This window comes from Chroicocephalus ridibundus, chromosome 15 (assembly GCF_963924245.1).
Source record: "Chroicocephalus ridibundus chromosome 15, bChrRid1.1, whole genome shotgun sequence".
Taxonomy (NCBI): domain Eukaryota; kingdom Metazoa; phylum Chordata; class Aves; order Charadriiformes; family Laridae; genus Chroicocephalus; species Chroicocephalus ridibundus.
Window position 1 is genome coordinate 9,397,692 of NC_086298.1, and position 25,165 is coordinate 9,422,856.

Below are 25,165 nucleotides of genomic sequence, written 5' to 3' on the forward strand. Positions count from 1 at the left end.
AGGCCGGGTCTCTCCTCCCGGATTATCCCCGGGGAAGCCGAAGTCGCCAGCCCGGTCCCCGGCCGCGGCCCTGCCCGCGCAGCCCGGCCGTGGGCGGCCGCCCGCCGCCACGGCGCGGTCGGAAATACCCACGAAAACGGGAATTCTTAACGCACCGAACCACGGACGGAGCGCGGCTGGAAGTAAACAATCCCCGCCGAGGACCGGGGCTGGGAGCGACCGGCGGGCGGCGACCACCCGGCGGCGGCTGCCCGACAGCCGCGCGGCTCCGGCCCCGGCTCCGCTCCGCTCCCTGCCCGACCCGGCCCCGGCCCCGCTCCCGCTCGGGGCCTCCCTCCGCCCCATCCCCATCCCGGTCCCGCCCGGGCGATGCGCGGGGTCTGGTTCCCGATGGCGGCCGCAGCCCGTGCGCGGAGTTTGGAACCGGGGCCGTTCCCGAGGGCGCCGCCGCCGCCCCCCGCGCACACCCGCACTCACCCGCAGGGCCCGCTCCGCCTCGGCCATGCCGCGCTCCCGCCGGCCCCGGCCGGGCCGCCCCCCGCTCCCCGCCGCCCCGGGCCGGCCCCGCCGCCGCCGCCACCGCCCCGCCCGCCCGGGGCCGCCGGATTGGCTGCGCTGTAGCTGGGCAGAGCGCCCCGGGCCCGCCGCCCCCGCTCCGCCACCGCCGGCCGCGGCCCCCCGCGGCAGCCGCGCCGAGCCCAGGCTGCGCTCCGGAGGGCGCGGGCGGGGATGGCGCTTCCCCGGGTGCCGGCCGGGACCCCCCCGCCCCGCCGCCGAGCAGCCGGTCCTGCAGCCCGGCCGGGACCCCCCCCGCCGCCGCCCACCCTTCCCCGGGGGCCCGGGGTCGCCCAGCCGCTCACCCCTCGCCAAAGCCAGCCCGTCCCCGTGTCCCCTCGCCGCTTTCATTTTGTTGTGATAAACCTCGGGAAAATCCAGTTCTCCCAGGAGCCTTTATTTTTGCAAAAATGCCAAAACCCTGCACTAGGGCGCTTCTTGCCGGAGCGTGTCCCTCCGGAGGCCGTCCTGCGGGATGGCCGGAGCGCAGGGGGGACAAGGCAGGCCCCGGGTGTCCTTGCCCTGGGATGCGACGCGCATTCCTTGCCCATTTCGGAAAGCAGAGTCACTGACCTTTGCAGCAGCGCAATCCACAGTAAGGAGTAGCGCCTGCAGCAGCAGCCGGCAGCACCGGCGTGAGCCATGATCCGCACCTCGGCACCCCTCGCCGCATGGGGACCAAACGCCGACCGGCACCCGGCGAGGCTCGGTGACGGCCGTCCTCACAGCCCGGCTCCCCGCTGCTCCCCGCGCAGCTCGGGGCTGCTGAAATGCAGACTCAGGAAACACGGTGCCCAGAGCGGCAGGTAAGTGCGAGAGGAGGACGTGAGGCAGAGGAGAGCAGAGGGGAAGGCTACACAGCGTGGTCCAACTGTCCTGATTGCCACCATCCTCACCCAGCCCACGCCGACACGTTCCCAGAGCCAGACTGCTGCTGTCATCGTGGCGTATTCAAATGCCTCCATTACTCATCAAGAACAAAGTAGGACTATCTAGTAAATGAAAAACCACCACATGGCACTGTCCCCTGCCTGTTATTTATGGCTGCTTCCTTTCCCACTTTTCAAAGGCTACCGTCCATGTCTGCAGCAAATCATAAATCCTCCAGCTCATGCAAGGCTGCTCCGGATCGGGGGAGAAAGCAGGCACCTGGACCGCATCCGCCGCTCAGCACTGGGGGGGAAACCAGAGCAAAGGGAAATATCCCTGATTCCCAAGAATTCTCAAGGTTTCCCCGCTGCAGAGGGGAAGGAAGCAGGACTCGGAGCAGGAGACGGGCAGGTCCCGCCTGAGGCAGCAGGCATGAGTGTCGCCTCCTCCGGTAAGCCGGATTCCCAGATGGACTGTCCTCCGGCCAGCACCGCTGACAAACGAGTCAAAATTCGTATGTTCTCTGCCCAGCTCCAACACCAGCTCCCTGCACATCCTCACTTACGCTTCTCCTCCTCAGCCAAAGGTGGGCATGACCCTCTCTCACCTCCAAAGGATCCAGAAAATGTGAAGGACTGGCAGCATTATGGCTGGGCTTGAATAATAAGGAGCACTTGTCACCTAAGGCCAGTGGGGTCCTTTTCATCCTTCCAGGGTAAACCGGTCCCCACCGCGCCCTGGGGACGACGGCATCAGCTCACAGCCATGCTGGCAGCAGAACACCCCGGTCAGCGCGTTTCCCTCCTTGTCTCCTTCGCGGAGAACATGCAGACCCCTTTCCCCTTGCAGTCTGCGAACAGTGCTCTGGATTTAGCACATTTTGCCTCCCCCCGTCTCCCCCGCCAGCGGTTTGAAGTTTTCTCACCCTTTGTTGGCAGATGCCACGCAGAGAGACAAGCTCGCTGTCCTCGATCTGCTTTTGAGGGCTTCTATAAAGTAGGGCACCAGCATCAACCCAGCGTCAGGTTTTTGATACATTGCTGGAGTAGCCAAAAATAATAATAACAGGCAGCTTCAGTCAATCTTTTCGTTCTCAAATCTGCAGCAGCACAGGGGTCCTTTGTGCGGCAGAGCAAAAAGATGGTGCACGCCAGACTGAAATCCCGGTCAGCGATCCGCAGCCATTCCCGCCTCTGAGCCGGGCTCACCAGCAGCTCCCAGGGAAGTCCCACGTGTTGGTCCCCGACGGGGAGCCCTGGCCGTGTGGGTCCCCTTTCCCACCGCCACCCGTGCTTGGCTCCCCGTATTTCCTTTAGCACCTTATCTCCCTCGCTGCAGCGAAACGCTAAGGTCAAGTTACAGTTTTACCAGCCCTTTTATCTTTCTGGCGAGGCACGAAAATACAGAACCTGAACTTTGGAACGAGCCCTCGCACTTGCAGTGGGTGGAGAGCGGAGCAGAGCGAAGGCAGCGGGAGAAAGGAGAGTCCAGGTTCTCTCTGCAGCCCGGCGCTGGAGTATTTTCTGTTGCACGTTCAGACACATTATTAGGACAATCTGGAAGGAAGTACCAAACCCAACAAGCATGTGCTTTTGGCCTGCGTTCCAGCAGGAAGCCAGATGTGCTGGGAACGGCGGCAGCTCCAGCTGACGCAGGGACTCAGCACTGCTCCGCTGCTGCCACCAGATATGAAGGAAGAAGACCAGCGAGACCCAGCGAGAGAGCTCTGTTTGCTGGGAACTGCCCAGTTGAATTTCCCCTGTCCCCAACCTGAAGTTCCAGGCGGTTGGTCAGTGTAGGGCGGGCGCACAAGCCAGGCACTGGGAGACGGTGTAAGGTATGGGCTTGGAGCCCCCAGGTGCTCCAGGGCACTGTCCTCCCGCACAGCCATTCTTCACACTCTCACCACCGCGAATGACACACGTGTCGCCCAAAGGTCCGGTGCTGCCGTGCCCCTGCCCCAGCCAGCCGCCCCCTCCATCATGCTGGAATTGGGTCTGTGTGTCAAACCACGCGACCTCCTTGGTGCTCCAGGTCTGTAAGGCACCGCTCATCCATCACCCCCCCGCCCGCCCCACGGCCGCTGCGCCCAATGTCCCCGCGTCGCTCAGGAGCTACAGCTGCTAAATCCTGGCAGCCCGGGGCCTCGGGGGCTGCGCTTTCCCCCTCCCCAGGGAGTGCCAGGCGGGGAAGACACCGCACTCCGTTGACTCAACGTTTAAATACTGCTGCAGTGAGCGTTACTAACACCAAAAAAGAAGTCTGTATGTCAAAATCTCAGCTAATTTTATTCCAAGCCGCCAAGGTTTATCCCAGCTTCCTTGAAGCAAGCTTGTACCTCATTCCTCATCCGCCGAAGGTTTTTTCCCTGCAGACTGCTGTTCTCCCCAGGGCGGCTCCGTTGGGAGGCTGATACGCAGGTGTACAGCAGGGTCAGAGCTACTACTGCCGTTGCCAGCGCCGGCATCATCCCCGGGGCACTGTACGTCACCCCTACCCCTTCTTCACATTTGCACCTCACGGGATCCCAGCACCCACCCACCCACTGTCTCAGAAACGGCACCTGTGAAGGGAAAGCCACTGCGCTTCGTCAGAGGGCAGGTCAAATAGCACCTTCAGTGGGTTATTAGAGTAATTTTTCCATCCGCAGTCGGGCTCAGCGATTATTATTTGTACTATCTGTAGTCCTCTTTCTTGCGTCACTTTTTCTCCCGTGGTCCCAGCTGGGCCGGGCTGACTCCGGTTCCTGGGCTGGACAGGGAGGGTGGCCAGGCACGGCTCTGCCCCAGCCCTCTGGGCAGTGACCTTTCCCAGCTCCCGCTGTTTACCTTTTCGAGCTATTAAACCCAAGTATCTCTCACTTTTTGTTGGCTGCGAAGCCAGCGCTTTACGACCATGCTGCCTATCACTGCGAAAAACCAAATTCCCTACTAAACTGGAGAGTTCGCAGTGGAAAGGACCAGATTTATTCCAAATTTACAGATAAAATAAAAATGCCTGTCAATGCCCTAAAAAGCACTTATTTTAGAAAGGTCAAACAATCCCATATTTCAGCATAATTAACATGCAAAGACGTGTCACCGCACAACCGGCTGGCTGTTACTGGGATGCTGCTCAAGCGTTGGGGTGGGCATAGTCATTACTGTGGGGCTCTTCTGAAAAACTCTTCAAGGCACGCGCTACAACCTACGGCACCGCCACGCAACGTGCGGATTTCACCACAGGCACCGTTAAATGGACTCTCAGGACCGGCCACGTTCCTGCATCAACCCGCAGCTTCACGGAGTAGCCTCCGAGCGCCCGAGAACAGCAGCTCCGCAGCCCGTAACCTTGACTGCGGTCGTGTGTGTTTGTTTGGTCCTTCCGTTCCGTTGCAGCAAAAGGGTAACCTGAAGCTGAAGGGCACAAAAATGAGCCAGGCCTTTGGAGTGGAGGAACAACGGCCAGATTACACTAAGAGATTGTGGAAAGATTTCTCCACCCGCTTTATTAAAATGGGCTCGACGTTCACAAAAGCCGAGCGGCAGCAACGTAGCAGAATTGACATCTACCACTTCTGAAAAATCAGGCACCGTATCAAATAGTATTTACACTGGAGGAATATTTAACCTCTGACTAATGCTGCCTTTTACTCCATATTTCAGAGCGGCGAGACAGTGGATCTGGACCAGCCAATTTCTCTTTCTGCTTGTAATTAGCTTCACTTTTCTGCTCTCCTGAACAAGCATTAGACTTTCCTCTAGGAATGTAATCCCGATCAACAGGAAACCTGTCTTTACTGAGATGCCACTCAGCTTTTCTGGAGGTTTTATTTAAAACGTAACATTGCTATTAGCAGCAGATTTTTATAAACCTTTTTGTGAGGTCCCGTTCCTGCAAACATTCAATATCATTTTGGGCTATTAGTCTCGCTTCAGAGACACTACTTAACATGCTACGACAATTGGAGCCAAGAAGCATTTGCAGGAGTCAAGTTTTGAATTTCAAATCTAAACTACACAGGGCTACCAACGGCACATGACTTTGAGCCTGACAAACACAAATACATGTTTTAGCATATACACTACATTTTTATTGTGATTTGTCCTTCTGTCTAACAATATTGGCATATATAATAGCTTCAGTTTAATAGGTAATAGCTGACTTCAGAGACTGAATGATGTTCTTAAACAAAATGATCCTAAAAAAACCCCATCCGATCAATGAAAAGTTTATAATCAGAATAAAGTTAGGAAGATGTTCTTTTGCTGCTGCTGAACTCTTCATTAAATAAAAAAGAAGGGAAGGAAAGCTCAAAGTGTTTCAAAGTTTGTTTTGATTGTGTGTATTTTATCCAGAGATGGCACCAGGATATAAAGCTAATTTCTTCCAATTGCTATCTGCCTGCTAGCCAGATAGATTTTAGTGTCTTTTAGGGATATAAAGCTCATCCTTCTCGTGGGAACTTTTTTTTCAGATGGCATGAGAGATTCACACTGATGAAGTCAGTGATTTTTCTATGGCTTTCGGAGCTGTAACTGCAGGCGATCCATCCCAGGAGCGCAGGCCCTGTCCCTGCTCTCCTCTGCCGCCGGCACGTTACAGGAGACCCCGGCCCTTGGAAGACACCGAGTATTTTTGCACTCTTGTACACAGCCTCGGAGCGTACACTGACAAGGGAAATCAGGGACAAAGGGAACTCGGAAAGCTCTAAGGAATGCTGAAGGCAGCGCCGGTGCCGGAGCGGGTGCAGGCTCCCGGCCCCTTAGCCCAGTCCCTGGGCTTGTCCCGCAGGCCTGGGGTAGCCACCAGCCCCCTTCTCCCCGCAGCCCGGAGCCTTCCCTTCCGGGGTGCTCTCCGCAGCCAGCTACTGACAGAAATCAGTGACACTGCCACAGGGACCACAGTGCCTCCACAAACTGCCACATCCATACTAAGAACATCCCCAAATCCCCGAGCAGTGAGACGTGTCTGTCTGCAGGGTCCGTGCAGCGATGCCTGACAGGACGAGACCTTGGGAAAAGCCATCGGCACCGGAAAGCTTGACGGCATCTACCCCCCCAACATACAGGCAGGAAAAATCACCGCACTTTCTTTTACTGGTCTCTCCGTATCTCCTTTCTGACTTGGGCTGATAACCCGTTTGCAGGATGACCCGCCTGTTCTCCCCCGAGCAGCGTGCGGTGCAGCTCCCACCGAGCCCGGTCAGCCCCGGGGACCCCTCTCTGCCCAGGCTGGCTCTTGCCATTCCAGACTCCCTGACCAGGAATTAAACTGGGCAATACCAGTGCACTGATGCACCGCGTCGTTTCTCCAGCTCACATTTTAAAGTGCAAGTATCATTACTGCGTACTTCACGCAATGCCAGGGGCAGCTACTTCCAGAGCGGATGTAAAAATTGTTATTAAAACTTACAAACTGTGAAAAACTCTTAAAAAGTCCAAATCCTGGCACTGCCCTAAATTAAATTCCAGCCGCTGCCTGCTCGGGGTACACGGATAAGCACAGAGCCAAGCTTGCGTGCAGTCCTTATCCACAACCCGCACCTGCTGCTCCCTTCTCAAAGTTTAACTAATGAACACAGTGTACAGCCCAGAGGATTTAAGATATGGAAAAGGTCAGAGGGAAGAGTCAGGATTGAAGAACAGATTGAATAGGGTTCATAAATGACAGTCCCATTTTAAACCTGAAATTAATTTTTTCAATAAATTAGGGCCAGTGAGCTTTCCTCCAACTCAGACAATGCCGCTCTCCCTGGATATAGACTGCTGGCGGGAGGAGGAGGGCACGTGCACTCAGGAATCAATGCTAATACCCTAAAAAATTAATCTCTGAAAATTACTTCAATGGAATAGAAATGATTTCATATAAATCTCTGTATAGCGAGAGCTGATAAAGTATCACAGTGATACCTAGAGTAAGTGCAGCCTGAAAAAAAAGGGCTTTGTCTTTTTTACACAGGGTATTTGCCGTGTATTTTTTACACAGGGTTGCTGTGCATTTGATTACTTCTTTCTCTCCGAGACATGAATTTAGACAGAGTAAATCATTCCGACCAGAAACACTTTTTACCATCTTCTGGCTGGGACGTGGCAATTCCCGACGAGCTCTGTGAGCTGGCCTGTCTGGTACACGAGCGTCTCCATCCTTGTCTCGTGTCTCCCGAGGGCAAGGTGACCCCAGGGCTCACGCGGCAGGAGGGGACCGGAGGCAGGAGCAGGGGCAGGGTTGAGCCCCGATGCAGTAGGTGCACAGTAGAAACAAGTTCCTTTTGTAACCAAGATGTTTCAGATCAATCTACTCAGACAGATGCAAAGCACTAACACAGATGCACTGAAACTGGTTTGATCCTTGCCTGAACAGGATTAACTTGCCCGAGTTATTAACCAAATTAAACTACAGCTCATCTTCGTCGCAAAAATGGCTGTATTTTACGCTGATCGTTGGGTTGCGCAGAATTTTTATACCGACAGAATCAGGGAGGATTTTCCTTTGCGGTAGGTATTCGGGGTCACCACAAAGCTCCCTGCAACCTGGCGTGGCCTCCGTTAACTCCGCTGAGGTAGAAGCGTGCCCGTCTCATCTGCAATTTTACTCCATCTGTAATGTGTAAACCTGCATTTTAGGCCATCAGCCTGCACTGATCACAGGAAGAGTTAAAACTACGTAGGCACACTGCACTCAGAGCCTGAGTGGATGTAAATAGAGTTAAAATAAACGAAGATGCACAGACACATCTTTTTCTGCATATCTAGCCTGGGTTCCACTCCTTACACACTCTCCCGACTCTTGCCTTCTCCACCCGCCGTCACTGGCTTTGCTTTGGGGCTCCCCAGCTCTGAAGGGTTAAATCTGCATAGCAGAAACCAAAAATTCTTACTTTGCTTTCTTCTGAGAAAATCCAAAATGTTTTGATAGGGAGAGTTAGGGTTTAGATTTTGTTCTTGCATTTACTTTCTTAAAACACTGATTTCCACAAATATTTTTTTCTCCCTCTGCTGGAATATAAAACCGTCCCTCAAGAGGGAAGAGCCAGCACCGCCTCTGCCCCGCTGCCCATCCTCTGAGCTGCCTCTACGCCACTGCCACTAAACCACTTTTTCTTATCCTGACAGATGCTAAGCTTCCATCAAATCCCTGGGAATACACAGGGCCAGCGTATGTTCTCATTAACCAAATTGCAATCTCCCCCCGAGCGGATGAGGCTGCCCTGGATTTACACCATCACAGCTAAAACCAGACTCCGTTTTGGAGGGGTGCGTGTCGGTGGGCACACGTGGCTGATGGCAGAGAACGAGAAATGAGATGAGGCGAGGGGAAGGGGCAGAGTACGATGGGCCACAGGGTCCCCCCCCAGCCAGGGTAACATCTCCAGCTCGGGGTCGCAAAGGTGCCGGACTCCCATCAGCTGGCTGTTAGCAGCCTGATTTATTCTGGTAACACAAGCTGTACATCAGTAAATCAGAACTTACTGCACCTGGGGAGGCAGCCGACACATTTGTAGGTTTAAGTACCTATAAAAACCAGCCGACGTCACCGAGCCTGGCCACGCTGGCCTGGGGAGCTGCGCTGCCGACAGCGCTGTGGCACCCGTCCCAGTGCCAGCACCCCTCACCGGCACCGGCACGGAGGGCACGCCGGCAACGGGGCACAGCGAGCTTCTCTGGAACTGACAACTGCATAACGCTAGGGCAGAGTTAAGCCAGAACAGCCCTAAGCCTGAGGCTGAACTCTGGGGTCCAGCTCTGCAAATTCCTCCCCAACATCCACCGCCCTCACTTTGCCTGTTCCCAGCCCCTGCTGCCTCCTCTCCCCATTCCCTGCACCTCTTTTCCTGCCCGAGACTCCATCAGATGGGAACACAGAAGGCTTGAAAGATAAAACGAGCTACCAGAAACCCAGTGCTGCCCAAAAGGAAGGCGGGTCCTGCAGCATCCCCAGGGTGGGGAAGGAGAAGGTTCCCGCCGGGCACTGGAGGTGCCCGTCACTCCTGGCTGCACTGGCCAGTCCCGCAGCACGGAAGCCACAGAGGGGAATCACGGGTGGCGCGGCCAGGTGTGCACCGAGCAGGCAGTGCTGGGCATCTCCCAGCCCGGAGCCGGCGGATGAGCAGGACTCACCTCCCTCCGGCGGCAGGAGCCCGCTGTGCCGCATCTTCTCCCTGCCGGCTTCGCCAGCCAGAGCCTGGACATCTTTATATACCAGCCCAGGGATCAAAACTGAAAGCAGCAGGTTAGGTCCCGAATGAGCAACAGCGCTATACACACCGTGAAGCAAAGTCCAGCCCAGCCCAACCAGTCCCAACTTACTTCCCGCTTCCCATCACTGAACTGTCACAGACACGAGCTGTAACCCACTGCGGCCACCCATCCTCCACAGGAAGCCTTAAGACCGAAAATGGCCTCATAGAACAACCGGAGCCGTTTAAAAAGGACACGCTGTGTGGCCCTAGATTGTACCCTCTCTCCTTCTGTCCTGGTTTGAGCGACACAGGACTAGTTTCTCTTCTAACACTTGGGAAAACTGCACTTTTAGGAGACTCTAGTGTCTGCATTTGTGAAAATATTTACTTTATAGCCGGCTCTGGTGTGCAGGTGAAACCTGGTCTCAGTGTTTTCGAGCTTGCCAGGTGTGAGGATGAGGAGGAGCAAGACCCAGGCACTTGACCCAAGCTGCCAACAGGGTTATTTCATAGCATGAACAGCACATTCAATATAAATTAGAAAGTTTGCTGAGGAGTTCTCTCTCTCCCTTGATGGCTGCCATCCTGAGCACTCCTTGTCCCGGTGCCGGGGCCCTGAGCCCTTCCCTTCCTCCCGAAGCCGCAGCGCTCGCAGGGTCCCACACTGGCTGTCCCCGCTGGGAGCACACGGCTTCCATGACAGAATGGGTTGAGCATAATCCTCGCGTATTTTATATTGGTATCGGGATCAATACTGGTTCTTTAGTATTATTATTGTTAATTATTTAGTCTTATCCTATTAAATCTATTTCAATCCTCATGTTTCCTTGTTTTTCCCCCAATTCCCCTTCCCAGGTAGGGGTGATTGATAGAATAATTGTCTAGACAACAATAAATTGTTGTGGGTTTCTCAAACCGTAACACCTTCCCAGGACAGGACTGACCCCCAGCCACCTCCGGATGTCTGTGTGACAGGGCTGGAGGCAGAGCAGGACTCATCGCGGGACACGCAGGCACAGCCAGATGCCGGTGATTCGGCTGAAGCTCCCAAACCAGCTCAGGTGAAAGGAGAGCTCTTTTCAGCCATAGCTGTGCCACCTCCCCGGCCAGGAGCCTGGCCAGGAGCCCGGCCACCGATCCCCGGCCGGGTGTCCCCTGCCCAGGCTGCCGGCCAGGGTGGCAGAGGCCGCTTGGAGCCTTGGGGGACCTCATACAGTGCCACTTCTCCAGCGCTCCTCAAAAGCCCGTCCCAGCCCATACTGGCTTCAGACCGTGAGACTAGACGCTGTATTTCCTATTACCAGCCCCCAAGTACTCCTTCCCTCTGCCTGCGCTGTGTTTGTAGCTCCCTGACATCATCTTCCCGACCGGTAGAATCCTGCGAGTTTCCCAGCACACAGGGGCGCGCTGGGGAATGGTCTGGCTGGCGGTGACCACGTGGAGCGTGACTCACTCCCGGCCCCGGCGGGACGCTGCGCGCATGCCTGGTGTCAGGGCTGGCTTTCCACTAGGAAATCATCAGCTTGTCAACAGGAATCACACAAAACGGACCCTGGCTGTTGATGAGTAACCGCGCACATTCTGTGACTAAGTCACTCCATAACCTCCAGTCATATGTCATTTACAGAGCATGAGGACGACAATTCAAATTGCTGGGCTCATTTGGCATGGAAGGGGTGGGACGGGGACAGTACTGATACAACGCAGATTTCCGAGAAATTAAAACAATTGCCACATGAGAAAAATGTTCCACGATTTCTTCACTTCTTTGGACGCTTGAGAAATGCAGAACTGATGAGGATCTGGCTGGCTGATTCCGGAGGGTAGTGCAAGGAGAACACGAGCCAGCCTTCCTCGGTGCAGGGGGACGGGTGACACCCTCTGCGCCTCTGCAGAAACCAGCTGCACCAGCAGCTGCCGGGCGGCATCCGCACAACTTCGGAAAAGCTGCCAAGAGCCTTCTCTCTGGAGTGCCCACGATGCACACATCCATGTTTACAAATGGGATGGGATAATAACTTAGATTTTTTGTTTAAGTTTTTTTTTTTTTAGTTTAGTTTTGTGTTTTTTATAAAGAGCTTAGAGCCCCAGTCCCCCGGGAACAGAGAGTTTTCGCGGGGCTGGCAGCAGCAGCGCAGGCTCCCCATGACGGTTCACTGGCAGAAGGTTTCACCCTGCTCCGAGGGGTTCAGCAGGGAGAGCCCAGGCTCACGTCTCTGCCCGCCCCGATCCCACTGACCCCGAGGGACGACGGTGCCAGGGCAAACACGGATTTTTGGTCCTTGTCAGAAGCACTGTCACTAGCACAGGATTACGTCTGAGCCCTCCCAGGCGAACGAGGACGCAGCCTTCGGAGCAGTCCAGTCCCTTGGACAAGGCACGTTTTCCTCAGCAGACACATTCCTGCTGCTGTTGAATTAATGACACTAGCAAAGCTGCTTGGAAAGATGAATCATTTTACTCCCCTTCTGGTTTTATTTTAGTAACGACCAATGTAATTGTCTCGACAAAAGGAAAGCCGAGCTCTACGGAAGCTCAGGGAGGAAACCCAAACGCGTGTTCCAGTGCCCGCCTGCGATGTGAGGTTGGTTGGTCAGGCAGCGCCAAACCCTGGTCGTCCTCCTGCTCCGGCAGAAAGCACCCAGGGTGCAGCAAAGGCCTCAATGTTACATCTGAGGCTGAACATGACTGTTTGGAACAAGGCAATAAAAAGAAAAGCCTGCATTAGGTTGATGGGCAGTTTCAGAGTGCAGTCTTTGACGTGTGGCTTCCCTTACACCATCCCTTATACACTTTATTTCCTTACACACTTTAAGAAACCAAAATGCTGTTAAATGCCTTTGACTGCAGAAGTGTGAAAGCAGCTCCTTCGTCAACCCAATGAGATCCCAAGTGGAGCCAGAAAGCCACTTGAGTTGTGCACCATAAAGACTTCCACGATGCAAATTAATAAGTCTCTCTGAGGATTGGGAAGTGTGCCACATGCAGCATTTCTGAGTCCATAGCCCTTTTATCTAAGTTGTTTTTTTCCTTTATCCTTGTCTCACTCCATGACAGTTTTGAGATTTTTGGCATCGTAACTGCAGCCTGGCTTGTCAAGCTAAACATCAACAGAGACTTTATATGTACGTGAGAAATGAGAATAGAGATAAAAATAGTCATTAGCTCTGCTTTTAGAATACTAAACAAGCACAATGGCTGTGTTCCAGTAAAGGCAGAGGTTTGAACCATTTCTGATCCACATCTGTTTCGCAGTGCCCAGTATCACTGGCGTCGGTGGAGTCCCTCCTCGGGAAGGGACGGGAGGGCTTTCCTCCTCCGCACGCCTCTCTCACCCCAGCGACGCTGTACTTGCGCTGTGGCCACATCAGCAGGGAGCACGGAGCGAGGGCGGCAAATCTGAAGTAGGAAGAGTCGGCGCTGAGGACCGATGCCCTGTCTGTACCCCGGGAGGGGGTGGCTGGAGCAGAGCCACGCTGCCCCAGGAGCACATCGGGGCTTCGGCTCCCACTGGGAGCACTCCCGGGGCTGGCACTGCTCCGTGGTGCAGACCCAAGCGCTGCAGATGGGGACAACTGGGAGAGCCACCTGAGAAGCACGTGGCCGATCCACCCTGAGGCACCGAGGTGGACCCTCGCAGAGATCTCAGCCTTGCAGGCGGCGGGAGCAACGTCCACCCCTTCCCCTTCCCAGCGCTGGAGAGCCGCGCGGAGACGCTCCCGCTTCCAATGCAACAATGCTGCCTTGCTCGAAATCAGATCCAGACAAAATGTTTCTCGGAGACCATCCCAGCTTGCTGCAAACACTCAAACGAGTTTGGAAACACTGGGAACACTGGACTCCATTAAAAAGAGGCGATCCATGCCAAGGCTGAGGGAACAAGAATGTGACCTAGCGGGACTGGCTTGGCTTGCAAACGGCTCATGGACAAAGCTCTCTCTTTCTCCCTTGCTTTTCACCATTGCCAAGCAGTGCCTCGCTCCCTTTATTCTGGCAAGTGTCTTAGGTAAAATGTACAAGAATTTCTCTCCATGCCAGTCAATTTTAGAGGAGAAAATGGAAAACGGCACTGGGTGACAAGCCAGAGCTCAGCAAGGCGCCCGAGCAAAATCCTGCATACGTGCACAGCAGAGAATGGACCAAAACACTGCGAAACCACCCCTGTGCGGCAGAACACCTGGGCACGTTACTGCAGGATGCTGTAATACTTGTGCTGCACTTTGAAGAAATTTTAATTATAAATAGGAATAATAGACCCAGCCCAGATACTCACCCGCTGCACAGTATTTTCCCCACACTTTGAAATAAACTTACTAAAATCAGAGATGTTCGATGCCCGTCGTAAGAATGCTAAAAACTCCAGCTACTTTGGCGATTGCCACAGAATACTTCCAGGCAGTTTTTAAAGGCATTAGTGAGATAAAATGGAGAAAAGAAATATGCTTCTAAAAGGTATGTTAAACATTCACCTTTTCACCCAGCCACTTTATTTTAATGAGGTTTGTTTTACTTCCGGTATTTGCTTTGTCGCACGGTGTAAGTCTCCAAGTGTTCCTGTGCAAGAGAAAGGATTTTGGTGGAGCAGGTTGGGGCGCGGGGGCTGCGGGGAGACACTGGTGGGCACCGGGCAGGCCAGCAACGCTGCTAAATGCAGTTGCCACTCGTGCCCGGAATCGCCGTGGGCAAGCGGAGCCTCCGCCTTCATCACACAGAAGCTTTGAGTCCTGCAGATGAGAGCAGAGAGCCACGGGCCGAGCCCACGAGTGGGAACGCAGCTACAGGATTTTTATTTATGGTGATATTAAATATGCAACAATCATTCCCCAACATCAGAGTAATAAACACCACTGCTCCATCTGATCTGAAATCAGCAAGCGTGCTTCTCACATTCACGGAGAGAGACAAAATGCTAAATTATTTATGCTTTGAATATGAACAAATATAGAGAAATAAGTTAATGCGGTACAATGCAGCAGAGCAGATTCAGGGCAGATTATTGTACATCCTTCAATCAAAACAATACTCTCTCATTACTCTAAACAATTGTTTCTCCTCCAAAAAGTGGGGTAAAGAATTCTAATTAAGGGATCAGCCGAATCATTTCTGACAAGTTTTTTTAGATCTGACTGCACATGTAGAACCAACCCCCCTCTAAATCCTTGAGCATCGATGGGGACAGAGCGGCAGCGCTGCGCAGAGCACGCCAACCGCAGCAATCAAATTAGGAAAGTAGTGGTTGAGTGACTTTCCAGGACATGAGCAGACTCAATTGGTTGGGAGCAGCAAACACACATTCCCAACTATGTTCTACAAAACTCCTAAACCAAAACAATTGCATCGTGGTCACCAAATACCAAAGAAGCAGAGGAAAAAAAGAAATCGAGCTATTCTGCCTCATACTTGCACCTCTCCTTATCGCTACTCGTATCGTCACAGACTTGTCAAAGCCAGTGTCTGTCCGTCTCAGCAGTGATTCACACAACTGCCCTGTACGTTACAGAGTGGAAACAAGCCTGCAAACGCCAGCCAGAAGTCACAAAGTGGTCACACGGCTATAAAACACCGTGTCCCCCACACTGGCTGTCTTCTCCTGGGCACGGGGATGAGCTGCAGGACCTGCCCAGCCCCCAGAAACAGGCTGTGCAATCACCCCCCAGGTGAGGACGGGCATTTCTGGGGGCTGTCTGCTCAGCCGCTGACACAGGTGACACGGGTAGTGGCACAGATGGGCCGGGAGCCCCGAGCCCCCGCTCCCGGCACAGGGCTCCAGCCCCGCAGGGTGTTGGGGTGTCGGTGGTCCTGGGAGCCCCAGCAGTGCGGGGTCCACGCTCCCCCCCACCGTCCTGCCTCAGACCACACTGTCTCTGGGCTAGGCAAGTCATCGCAAGGGCAACCAAAAACTTTAAATCCAGTGTTTTTGTGGTACCCGCACAGGTGTATGTTTTATTCGACGTTTCCCTGCCCGTACAGAAGGCTGTAAATGCCAGCATGTTAATGAACTCGTACTACAATCAGTATCGCTATTAACCAGGAGGGCTGTGAAGTTTCAGGAGTGTTGTGCAATCGCGCGCTCCCGGAGCTACAGGACCAGCCACGGTCTCATCCGCATTCCCAGCCCCCGCTGTCTGAGGCAGAGGAAAAGTTCCCCGAATTTGGGTCCCTGACAGCAGCGCTGTGCCTCAGCCCTGCCACCGGCGGATTTGAAACATCCCAGAAAGCTCAGTCATTAAACGAATGAATGAATGATAGGGCTGCCCAGAAACTCCTACTTTCCATATAAATGCAGGATCGCTATTAAACCTTCCACGCTGCCCTATGGCCAGTATTAGCCAAGTGTGTGCCATGTCCCACTGACATTTCAGGCTTGGCAGGAATGAAAATCCACAGGGAAAGCGGTGCAATAACAGGAGGAATGACAGGAATTCTGGGACGGGAATGCCTTCGGAGACTGATTTTTCAGCAGCCACACCAAGCCCTCTACTACCCACGTGTGCGTGCATGTGTAGGGAAGGGGATGAGATGAGAAAGAGGGGATGAGAGCTGCCCTTCAATTTCTCAACAGTTTCTTAACTTAAATCCTTCATTCTGAGCATAAGTACTAAATCAGGCTCAAGGAAGGAAGAACTTAATTAATCAGAGGTAGCTAAGTTCAAAGTGCGCCTGGGGTCAGCTTTATTACTATCCTTCCCTTTGGAGGTACAGGGTTTGTGGATAATCCCTGTCTGCTGCAGAATGACAACTATGTGGTGCCTCGTATTTTCTGGCAGTGACTAAATTTGAAGGTCTCCTTTCTTTCTGCTCATCTTTTTAATGCTTAATATTGTCACTGAAATATAACTGAGGGCCATAGACAGCATATGGGTTAAAATACCGTGCAGAGTCCGGTGACACCAGGTACAAGCTCCCTGTCGAACCTTGCAGACTGCCCTAACTAAGGCTCTTGAGCACGTGGTTTACACCTATCTCGGTGAAACTGAGAACGACTGGAGATGAGCAAGAGCTGCGTGGTACCACGCTGGGGTAACAGGCCAAGGAAGCCCACCATGATCTGCTTATTTAATATCTCCACATCCACAAATCTACTGTTCGGCCCAGGGGGCCGCATCATCATTACAAACACTTCATTATCTATGTGGACAGAATCACTCAAGAATTTAACCAATACCAACAGCCATCAATTATCTGATTAAACACCAGCGATGATAATGCCATGCAGAGCAGCACCAGATCCTTGTGAGGTACCGGGCTTGGCAGACACACCCCGCAAAGCTGACCAGATGCTTTGTACCAGCCTACAGACACATGTTTTCATCCCTTCCACCTGAGCTGACACGTGTTCCCTGACAACAGCGCTGATAACGAGCAGCCAGGCTCTTATCAGACATTTTTCTCGGGTACAGACCAGATGGGCACTGTTTCTGCGTTCAGAGGAGGGTGCACAGGGGGTCTCTGTGCCCAGCAGCGTGTTCCCCCCGGGCTGGGGGAAGGAGGGCTCTCCCACAACACGTGCAGCAGATGAATTTATTTCTGCTCCACAAACCCTGCTGCTACGTCAGTGTTTGCCCTTATCCCCTGCCAGCTGCCCGTAGGCTGGGGCAGTTTATTTTCCGGCCCTGGAGGTGTTTGGCTATGGATGACCCCTGCAGATCTGCAGAGTGTTTTGACTGGGCACAGCAGCCACGCTGGGCAAGTGCCCACCTCTGCCCACGGACTGACCCCGGTCTCCATTCAGAGAGGGCTGGGGGCGTATGTCACCTGCTGGGTCATACTCGGCTTGACGCTGGAGCGGTGTGACACTGGATTGTTCGTCTACAAGAAAAGACTGAGGGGCACGAGGAGGACTGTACGTCCTTCAGGGTAAGTACATGAGCAAGACAAGAGCTATTCAAGCCACAGGGAGCACTGCTGAAACAAGCGGTTAAAAACTGGCTGTGGACAGATTCCGACTTGAAAATCAGAAGAGGGCTTTTATCCATGAGAGGAGTGAAACTTGAGGTTAGCCTTCCAGAAGGAAGGAGAATCGCGGAGAAAACCTCAATGATGTTAAGGTAGTGAAAATATGTTTATGAAGGATATTTTAAAAGATGGTGGACAGTAACAGAACAGGTCTGGATCTGCTGAACAAAGAGGTCCCTTCTGGTCACGTGGAAAATGGCCCGGCTGGTCTAACGATTTCCTAGGAGAGTCTCTTTGGCATGTACAGAGATGTATAGCCAGCTCTTGGATACCCCTCCTGCAGGTCTGGGGAAGAAGGACAAGTTGAGACAGAGGTATCCAGCACAATAGCTGTTCCCAGCCACGGCAGCAGCCCTTGCATGAGGAGTGCAGACCAGGACAACCCGCGAGGCTGCGGTCATTTAGTCTGAGGCTCCATTAGCTCCCGTCTGTCCCGTAGAGTCAGACGGGGACATACATATTGGGCAGTAAGAGCCACATCCCTGTCAGTCCCACATCTGTCCGCCGACCTTGCTCGGCATCGAGATCCTTGATGCAGAAGGGCTGACCGGGAGGAGCTGGATGGTCCCCCTGGAATGGGCCAGTGCAGGGGGTCCCCAGGGGCTCCCCACAGCACCCAGCGGTGGGATCCGCTCCACAGCCCTGTCACCAGCGTCTTCCCGGGAAACATGTGTTGGACCTGGGATGGTGAATTCTACCCCATGCCTAAATAGTAAAGCCAGCATTTAGTTCCTTCATCTCCACACCGAGTATCTCATTTCAATTTAATTTCACAGTTGTAATGGATTTTTCAAAAATATTCAAGAACATATTTACTTTCCAACATCTTATTTCCTTTCACATTTGAAAAAACTTTCTATCTAATCCCCCAAGTCATCCTACAGTCTGAATAATTTCAGGTTTTTAATCAATAGCTGTCAGACTTGTCAAATTACTTTAGGGACCACAAAGCAATTTTTAAACATTCATAAACCCTCGTAGAACAGTTAAGTGCACTGAATTTTAAAAGAAAGAGGAACTGAATAACACTGATCAAATAGGATTATATTCTGGCAAATTATAAATTAGTTTTTTATGAATCATCTCACAGCTACTTATCTAGCGTTGGGCTTCTACCGCTGTAGGAAGAAGTGACTGTTCACCTCTAGAGAAAGAAGCTTTTTCTCTTTTGCTTGCGACCCTCCTAAGCAGGAGCAGGGTGCGACGCTTTTTCTTGTTATCGTCCTTTTTAAAAGCAACACCGTTATCAGCTGGCTACCTCGGGGGTTTCTCCGTTGTCCTCCTGCCTAGGCCAGACCCGGCCAAGCTGCTGCTCCACAGCTGTACAAATGCATCTCGGCTCCTGGCATCCTTCCCAACCCAGTCTCTGCTTCCCAGTGTGCTCCTGGCACGTGAATCTGTCTGACATATCGGTCTAGAAATGAGGGTCACCAAAAGTTCTCAATTTATTGGACATCTGTACCCAAACCACAGCTTGAACCCTTTATGGGGATGATTTTCCACATGGCACTAAGTCAAACCGTGAGATGAACGTGGGAGTCTGTGCTGCTGCTGCCTGTTCCGTGCTGGTTCTAGGAATAAAGGGAGACCAAGAACGTCTGAAGAAGTCAAACGTGTTTATCCAGAAATGACTTTATACACAACAGTCTCACCTCATCACCACAGCGTCCTTCTTAAATCTGAGGGATGTGGCCTGCATAGGGAAAAAAACAACAAGAGAGCTTCATAGCTACACCAAGAATGTTGGAAGTCTTCCAGGAAAAAGTACAGCTCAGATCAAAGACGGGATGAAGGATGATCAGAAGAAAGGAACGTCTTCAGCTGGCCACATGCAGATTAACAGGTCCAAACCCTCCACTCTCCTCCTTCCAGCTGAACTCTTCCACTGCTTCGCAACCGCCCCAAACATACCTGTGCTTCTCTTCCCCTGTGAGACCGTCTCCCTCTGGGCAGGCCTCCTGGCATTTTAATTAGAAGAGCTGGGCACCAGCGCAGAGCCCACGCGGAGCCTCACCAGCCATGAGGCCACGCTGAAGAAGGAGTTGAACCCCATCTGTGGCACAGGGTGCACCACGACACCAGGGAAATTCCCATTTCTTGACCACTGAAGACAGGACGGGGCAGGATGGAGTGTTTTCCAGAAGAAGAGCTGCCGACAGGAGGGACTGCTGCTCAAGTAGGGGTGCGGGAGCCTGGCCGGGCCGTGCGGGACACATCCTGCCTGCTCCGGGCAGGGTGCAGGGGATGCGGGGTGCTGGGGACACCCACTCTGCTACAGCTTCACCTCCCTGACAGACATGGTCACGAACCAGAGCACAGGCCTCCAAAGTCCTTCTTTGGAATGATTTACCTACGCCTTGTTCCAGCATTGGTTGTCTCCCTGCCCCTTCCTGGAGCTCCGGCACACTCGCATCTGTGGAAGCGGTCAGTTGTGCGTCCCGTCCCGCAGAGCGCTGCTTGCTGAGGCACTAAACACATTCCCCGGCCATCTGCATCTGCTGCAGATGTCCTTTGCCAGAGATGTGCAATTTTATCTGCAAAGCCTCTGAAAACCAAACAATGACTGCTTTTAACCTTTAGACTGGTTTCTGGTTTCCCAAAGGACTCTCGCTGTTGCCGTCTCAGTGGGGGCAGTACTGACAGCGACAGGAGAGACCCGTCTCACACAGCCCTGCTGCTGCACGCTGACAGCACGCAGATACCGAACGCTTGCCCAGGCTCAAATGCCCCAGAGCAGGACATCCAGCAAACGCAGATTTTGATATCCAGCTGACCTAGCTTTGACAATGGTTCGATGCCTAAACCATCGCTCTGGAAGCTGAACCCGTCCCGGCTTTGGGAAGCCTTGTTCCTGAAGCCCAGGTGGCCAACATCTGCCCCAGGTGCCTTCTCCACCTTCAGCTGGGTCTGCAAGCAATTAACGCAAACAGCTCGGAGCGGGAGGTGGGAAAGGAGAGCGTAGGAACTCCAGCTAGCCCAATTCAGACGGAAATGTGGGATTGTCTGACTGATTCACAGAGTTGCTTTTTTTTCTTAGTTCAAATTGAAGACGCAAATATATTTCTCAATGAGAACAGTTCAGCAAGTTCAGACGTTTTTAAGGCTCACTTTTCTACTCTTAGCGAGGTGCTCAGTAGGTTTGTCAAGCCAGACATCACAGACATCAAAAGTCTATTATTATTCAGCTTTCCCTTTATTGAGCTTATTGCTAACTGTTTGCCCAGTGAACTAGAAAACCAAACATATCCAAGCACACTGTGCTAACATGCAGAACCTCACACGTGTGTGCAATTGTATGTTCTAGGCTGGAAAATGCAGTATCAAGATCTAAGTAAAGAGTAAAGAATGTAACAGGACACTGAGCAGATCAGCTCAGCATAAACGATGGAGCTAACTTTTCCTTTCAACTTAAATGATTAACCCCCTGAATTACACTTGATAAGGATTTAAACATTTCATTACTTTGCATTAGTAATAATAATAAAATCAGAGTGCTTTTTGTCATGAGATACCCTGCCCAGGGATTTGTTAAAGAACATTTAATTACAGGACTATTTCATTAAATGTAAAAATTAAACTGAAGACAAAGGCTGTGATTTTGGAAAATAAAAAAAGTAACGGTGAGAAAGAGGCACTTACAGGGCATAGAAGGAGGTGGAGAAAACACCCCACAAGAAGCACAGGAAAGCAATTTCTCCTCATACCCAGAGAAAGGAACCCGCCTGAGACCCCCCGGCGCAGTCCTGGCCAAGTGGCACAGGCAGGACTGGCCCAGGGCCTGCGTGGGGCTGGGAAGGACCGGCCAGCACCCACGGGCACCCCCGGCGTGGATGGGCCACCGTGGCCACCTGCCCTCTGCTCCCACATCACCCTTGGCATGGCCATCTCCGGGCCACACTGGCACCCACATGCCATGCCATGCCGTGCTGTGCCATGCCGTGCCGTGTTATGCTGTGCCATGCTGTGCCATGCCATGCCGTGTTATGCTGTGCCATGCCGTGCCGTGCCATGCCGTGTTATGCTGTGCCATGCCGTGCCATGCCGTGCCGTGCCACGCTCTGCAAGACCACAATCTCCTGCTCCTGCCCACCCCGTCCAGCAGCTCAGCCCTCTCCTCCCCGTGACTACCACCAAAGTGACGTTGAAAAGCCCAGCCTGGAAGGAGCGGGGGGTATCTCGGAAAGCTGGGCCCAACTCAGCAGGTCTGAATAAACCGGTGTTAGTTTAATCTGAAATGACCAGATGTCCCTCACCATTTTGCATTTTCCTTTCACCTTTCACCTCGGGAGACTTCCCCACACAAACAGTTCTTTTAGGGTCGGGTTTGCTCAGCACGTGGCAGCACCGGGCTGGGGCTGCTGTGCATGCTTGGCTGTAATTCAAAGAATTAATTAATAAATAACATTAGTTACCACGGGGGCACTGCCAATAGGAAAACTACTCAACTTAAAAATCCCGGGGCAGAGCAGTTTGAGCTCAGGCACTGCCGGCGCCGGGCTGGGCTTTCCCGGCCGTAAGGGACGCACCGACCGGTCACGCTTTCCCAGCTATAAGGGACACACAGACCGGTCACGCTTTCCCAGCTATAAGGGACACAGAGACTGGTCACACTTTCCCAGCTATAAGGGACACAGAGACTGGTCACACTTTCCCAGCTATAAGGGACACATAGACCAGTCACACCAACGGAACCGGAGAGACGCCGACAGGACAAAGTACTGCCAAGCAGACAAGGGGGGAAAAGCTCACCAAATGGAGTAAGAAAGCTGCAATAACTACTTTGAACATGAATTTTAAGTTGACTCTAGTGTCATCAGTCTGTCCCACAACCAGCTGGGGGTATTTCCCTCCCCAGGAGGGGAAACCAGAGCAGGAACCAGGCGGAAGCTGCCCCCAGCCCCGGGTGTCCCAGCCCTCCCGCACACACGTGCAGGCAGGGGAAGGGTCGGGAGAGAGTTCCAGTGCCTGGTTTTCAACTGCTTGTGCTTATCTGTGTTTGTGGAGGCATTTCAGAACCTCCCTCAGAGCCTCGGGGAGCTGCTCCGTGGTCTGCGCGGGCTGGCAGCTGGGAATGCCTCCGGAACCGGCCGGAGCGGATTCGCTCCTCCACGCAGCGGAGCAGGAGCAGAGCAGATCCCACTTTGCTTCAGTCCCAAGGAGGGGACTTTTTTCTTTTAAAATAGTTGGTGCCGCTTCCAAACTGTGTTTGCATTACTTCCAAAAGTGATAGTTTCTCTAGTATGAATAATAAAATCCACCCTGAACGAATGTTAACATTAATAATGGTCCCGAAATCATTTACTGTCATGCTGGCATAGTGTTATTGCTAAATATACCCAACAGCCATTTAATCTCTACCTGCCAGCTCAAGCCGCCTCCCGGAGCCCAGCTGTGGGACTGGGACTAAATGGACTCCCCACCCGGCTGGGCTGCGGCGAACACTGGTGTTAATGGACAGAAACACCCTCTGCTTTCAAATCCGTAAGTGCTTTTCACAGCTGAGTAACTCCAGTCGCCATCAGCCGGGCTTACAGCTGGGTCAGTAAAGAAGACAGAAAAAACAGCCGTTTGCCTCCTAAAAGTTATATGCTTGTCATCGTCTTTATAAAGGATGCTCTGAATAGAGATCAGTGTATAAAGAGCACGAATACATAAACTCCTTTAAACTCCACTGAAATGCTCAATGCCCCGGGAAGCTTTCTAGGCAGGAAAGTGGAGAAAACGCCATAGAAAGTGCTAAAATATGTGGGCAGCCCTTCAGCTGAGGAGCGTGTTCTGGCACAGCCCTGCCCAGAAACGTGAACGGCGCTGGGACGGGTCTCAGAAGTCCAAGCCCACACGAGTTATCCTGTATTACAGTTCATTCCTTTCATTAAAATAATAAATCTGGTTTAAGAATACAGTTCCATATAAATACCATGAGATCTGGCCTTAATACACTCAGCTTTATAATTAACACCAACTTTAGTGTCTGTGAAGGCTACGAGGTCTCTGGGGTTCTTGATCAGGGAATAAGTCTATTTAAGGCCCAGATTTACGGTGTATTACAGCTGTGTGGTTAGCGGGGTCTCAGGGCTCCACCGGTTTGGTTGGAAAGCGCTTCTAGGGGATGTTCTGGCGGCGCAGAGGGCACACACATCCCGGCTCTCAGGTGATGAGCGAGGCTGCCCGGGCAGGGTACCGACCGAGCATCGCTTCTAACCAGCTCCTGACTAAGCAGGAGGAGGAAGGAGAGATGGAAAATACCCTGAGGTTATAAGATGGTATTTAAAAAAAGAAGTTCCATTGAGAAACTACTGCTGGGATTTGATTTGCTGCCATTCCCATTGGCATTTCTGGGAAATTTCCTCTTTGTAAATAAAACATACTTTAAAGCAAAATGTCTCGCTTCTAGGTTTTCTGGTGCAACCTAGTGAAGAACACCGCACAAGATCTCTGTAGAAAATTAAGCCCAGTTATCTAACAGGCCTCGGATCTGTGTTGCAATCACAGCAACGGCGGTGGGTGCCCCAAGCAACAGCAACTGTTCAAATACATAAAATGAGCAAAGCCACAGAGGCTCACCGTTTCAAACACACACCGCTACGGTCATCCCGTCACTCAGCTTTTGCCATCTGTGAAATGGGAATATAGGCTAGAGCTTGACGAGTTGTTAGGAGGACTTATACAAGAGTAATTACAAAATACACAATATGCGTTAGACGGTTTTTTTCCAAGAGGAGTTTCCTGTAAGCTGCCAGGAGGCCTGACTCACTTCACGGCCTTTGGCAAGATGCTTATCTTCTCCATCCTTTCATTTATGCTTCTAGCCCACTATCCCACAATAAGCTCCTAGTCTATCTAATACGGTATCCTGCCTCCAGCAGTAGCTAATAGCTGATGTTTCAAAGGAAAGCAATCTTGTTAACAGAGGGAAAATACAGTTCCTGACCCTTGAAGGCAGGCAGGCAGAGCCCTGAAACTTTTGATTTATTCTTCCTGCTGATGTTGGTTGCTTAGCTACAAATATTCTCAGTGCTCATAAAAGGCCCTCTCCTTTATTCCTCCTCACCGCTATGTTTTAAGTCCAGCCACAGTTTATTTTTCTTGAAACCTAGGTGATGAAATTTCATGTTGATGTTACATCTAAGATGCAGAAAGCCCTGCTCCCTCTCCAGCGCCCGGCTAATTGCCATTAGCATTAACAGGAGCAGAGGGAGCTCCATTCCACGCGGAGGAGACAAGCCACCCTCCAGACACCAAAGATGGGCAACAGCGCCCAGCTCTGATGTAAGAGCACTCTTAAAAAAGAAAACAGAAGGGAAAAAAAAAAGTAAATAATGAACTAAACCGAACCTGCGGCTAAAGCAGACCTGCTGGCAGCTCGTTCCACGGACCCATCAAGCGTGCCTCGACATCTGGTGGCTCTGGGAGGCGGTGCTGGGCATCTGCCTGCAGGAGATGTGTGCAGCCGGAGGGTCTCGGGGTGCTCCGGGTGCAGCACCCGTGAGCGCATCAGGCTGGATGGGATCAGCTGACACAAGCCTGCCATAACGAGGGGCAAAACATCCCGAACCCATGACAGCCTCCCCTACAGACCTCCCTCTGCCCTGCCTCTTGGCTCGTGGCCCGGGGCTGCCTGCA

The 25,165-nt window shown here is 52.6% G+C and overlaps 1 protein-coding gene across 14 annotated transcripts in view; it reads right to left on the bottom strand.

Annotated features, from left to right (window-relative positions):
- Positions 1–25,165, bottom strand: part of DAB2IP (DAB2 interacting protein) — a 202,085-nt gene that overhangs the window by 50,292 nt on the left and 126,628 nt on the right. Inside the window, exon 1 of one of the 14 annotated variants that reach the window (XM_063353376.1) lies at positions 2,351–2,750. The exons of 10 other annotated variants lie outside the window; for them this stretch is intronic. In XM_063353376.1, the coding sequence (XP_063209446.1) occupies positions 2,351–2,463 (113 nt within the window). In that variant the 5' untranslated portion in view covers positions 2,464–2,750. Of the gene's footprint in view, positions 1–477; positions 570–860; positions 979–1,128; positions 2,281–2,350; positions 2,751–25,165 lie in introns of those variants that run through there. 3 more of the 14 variants (XM_063353377.1, XM_063353381.1, XM_063353379.1) reach the window with 3 other exon arrangements.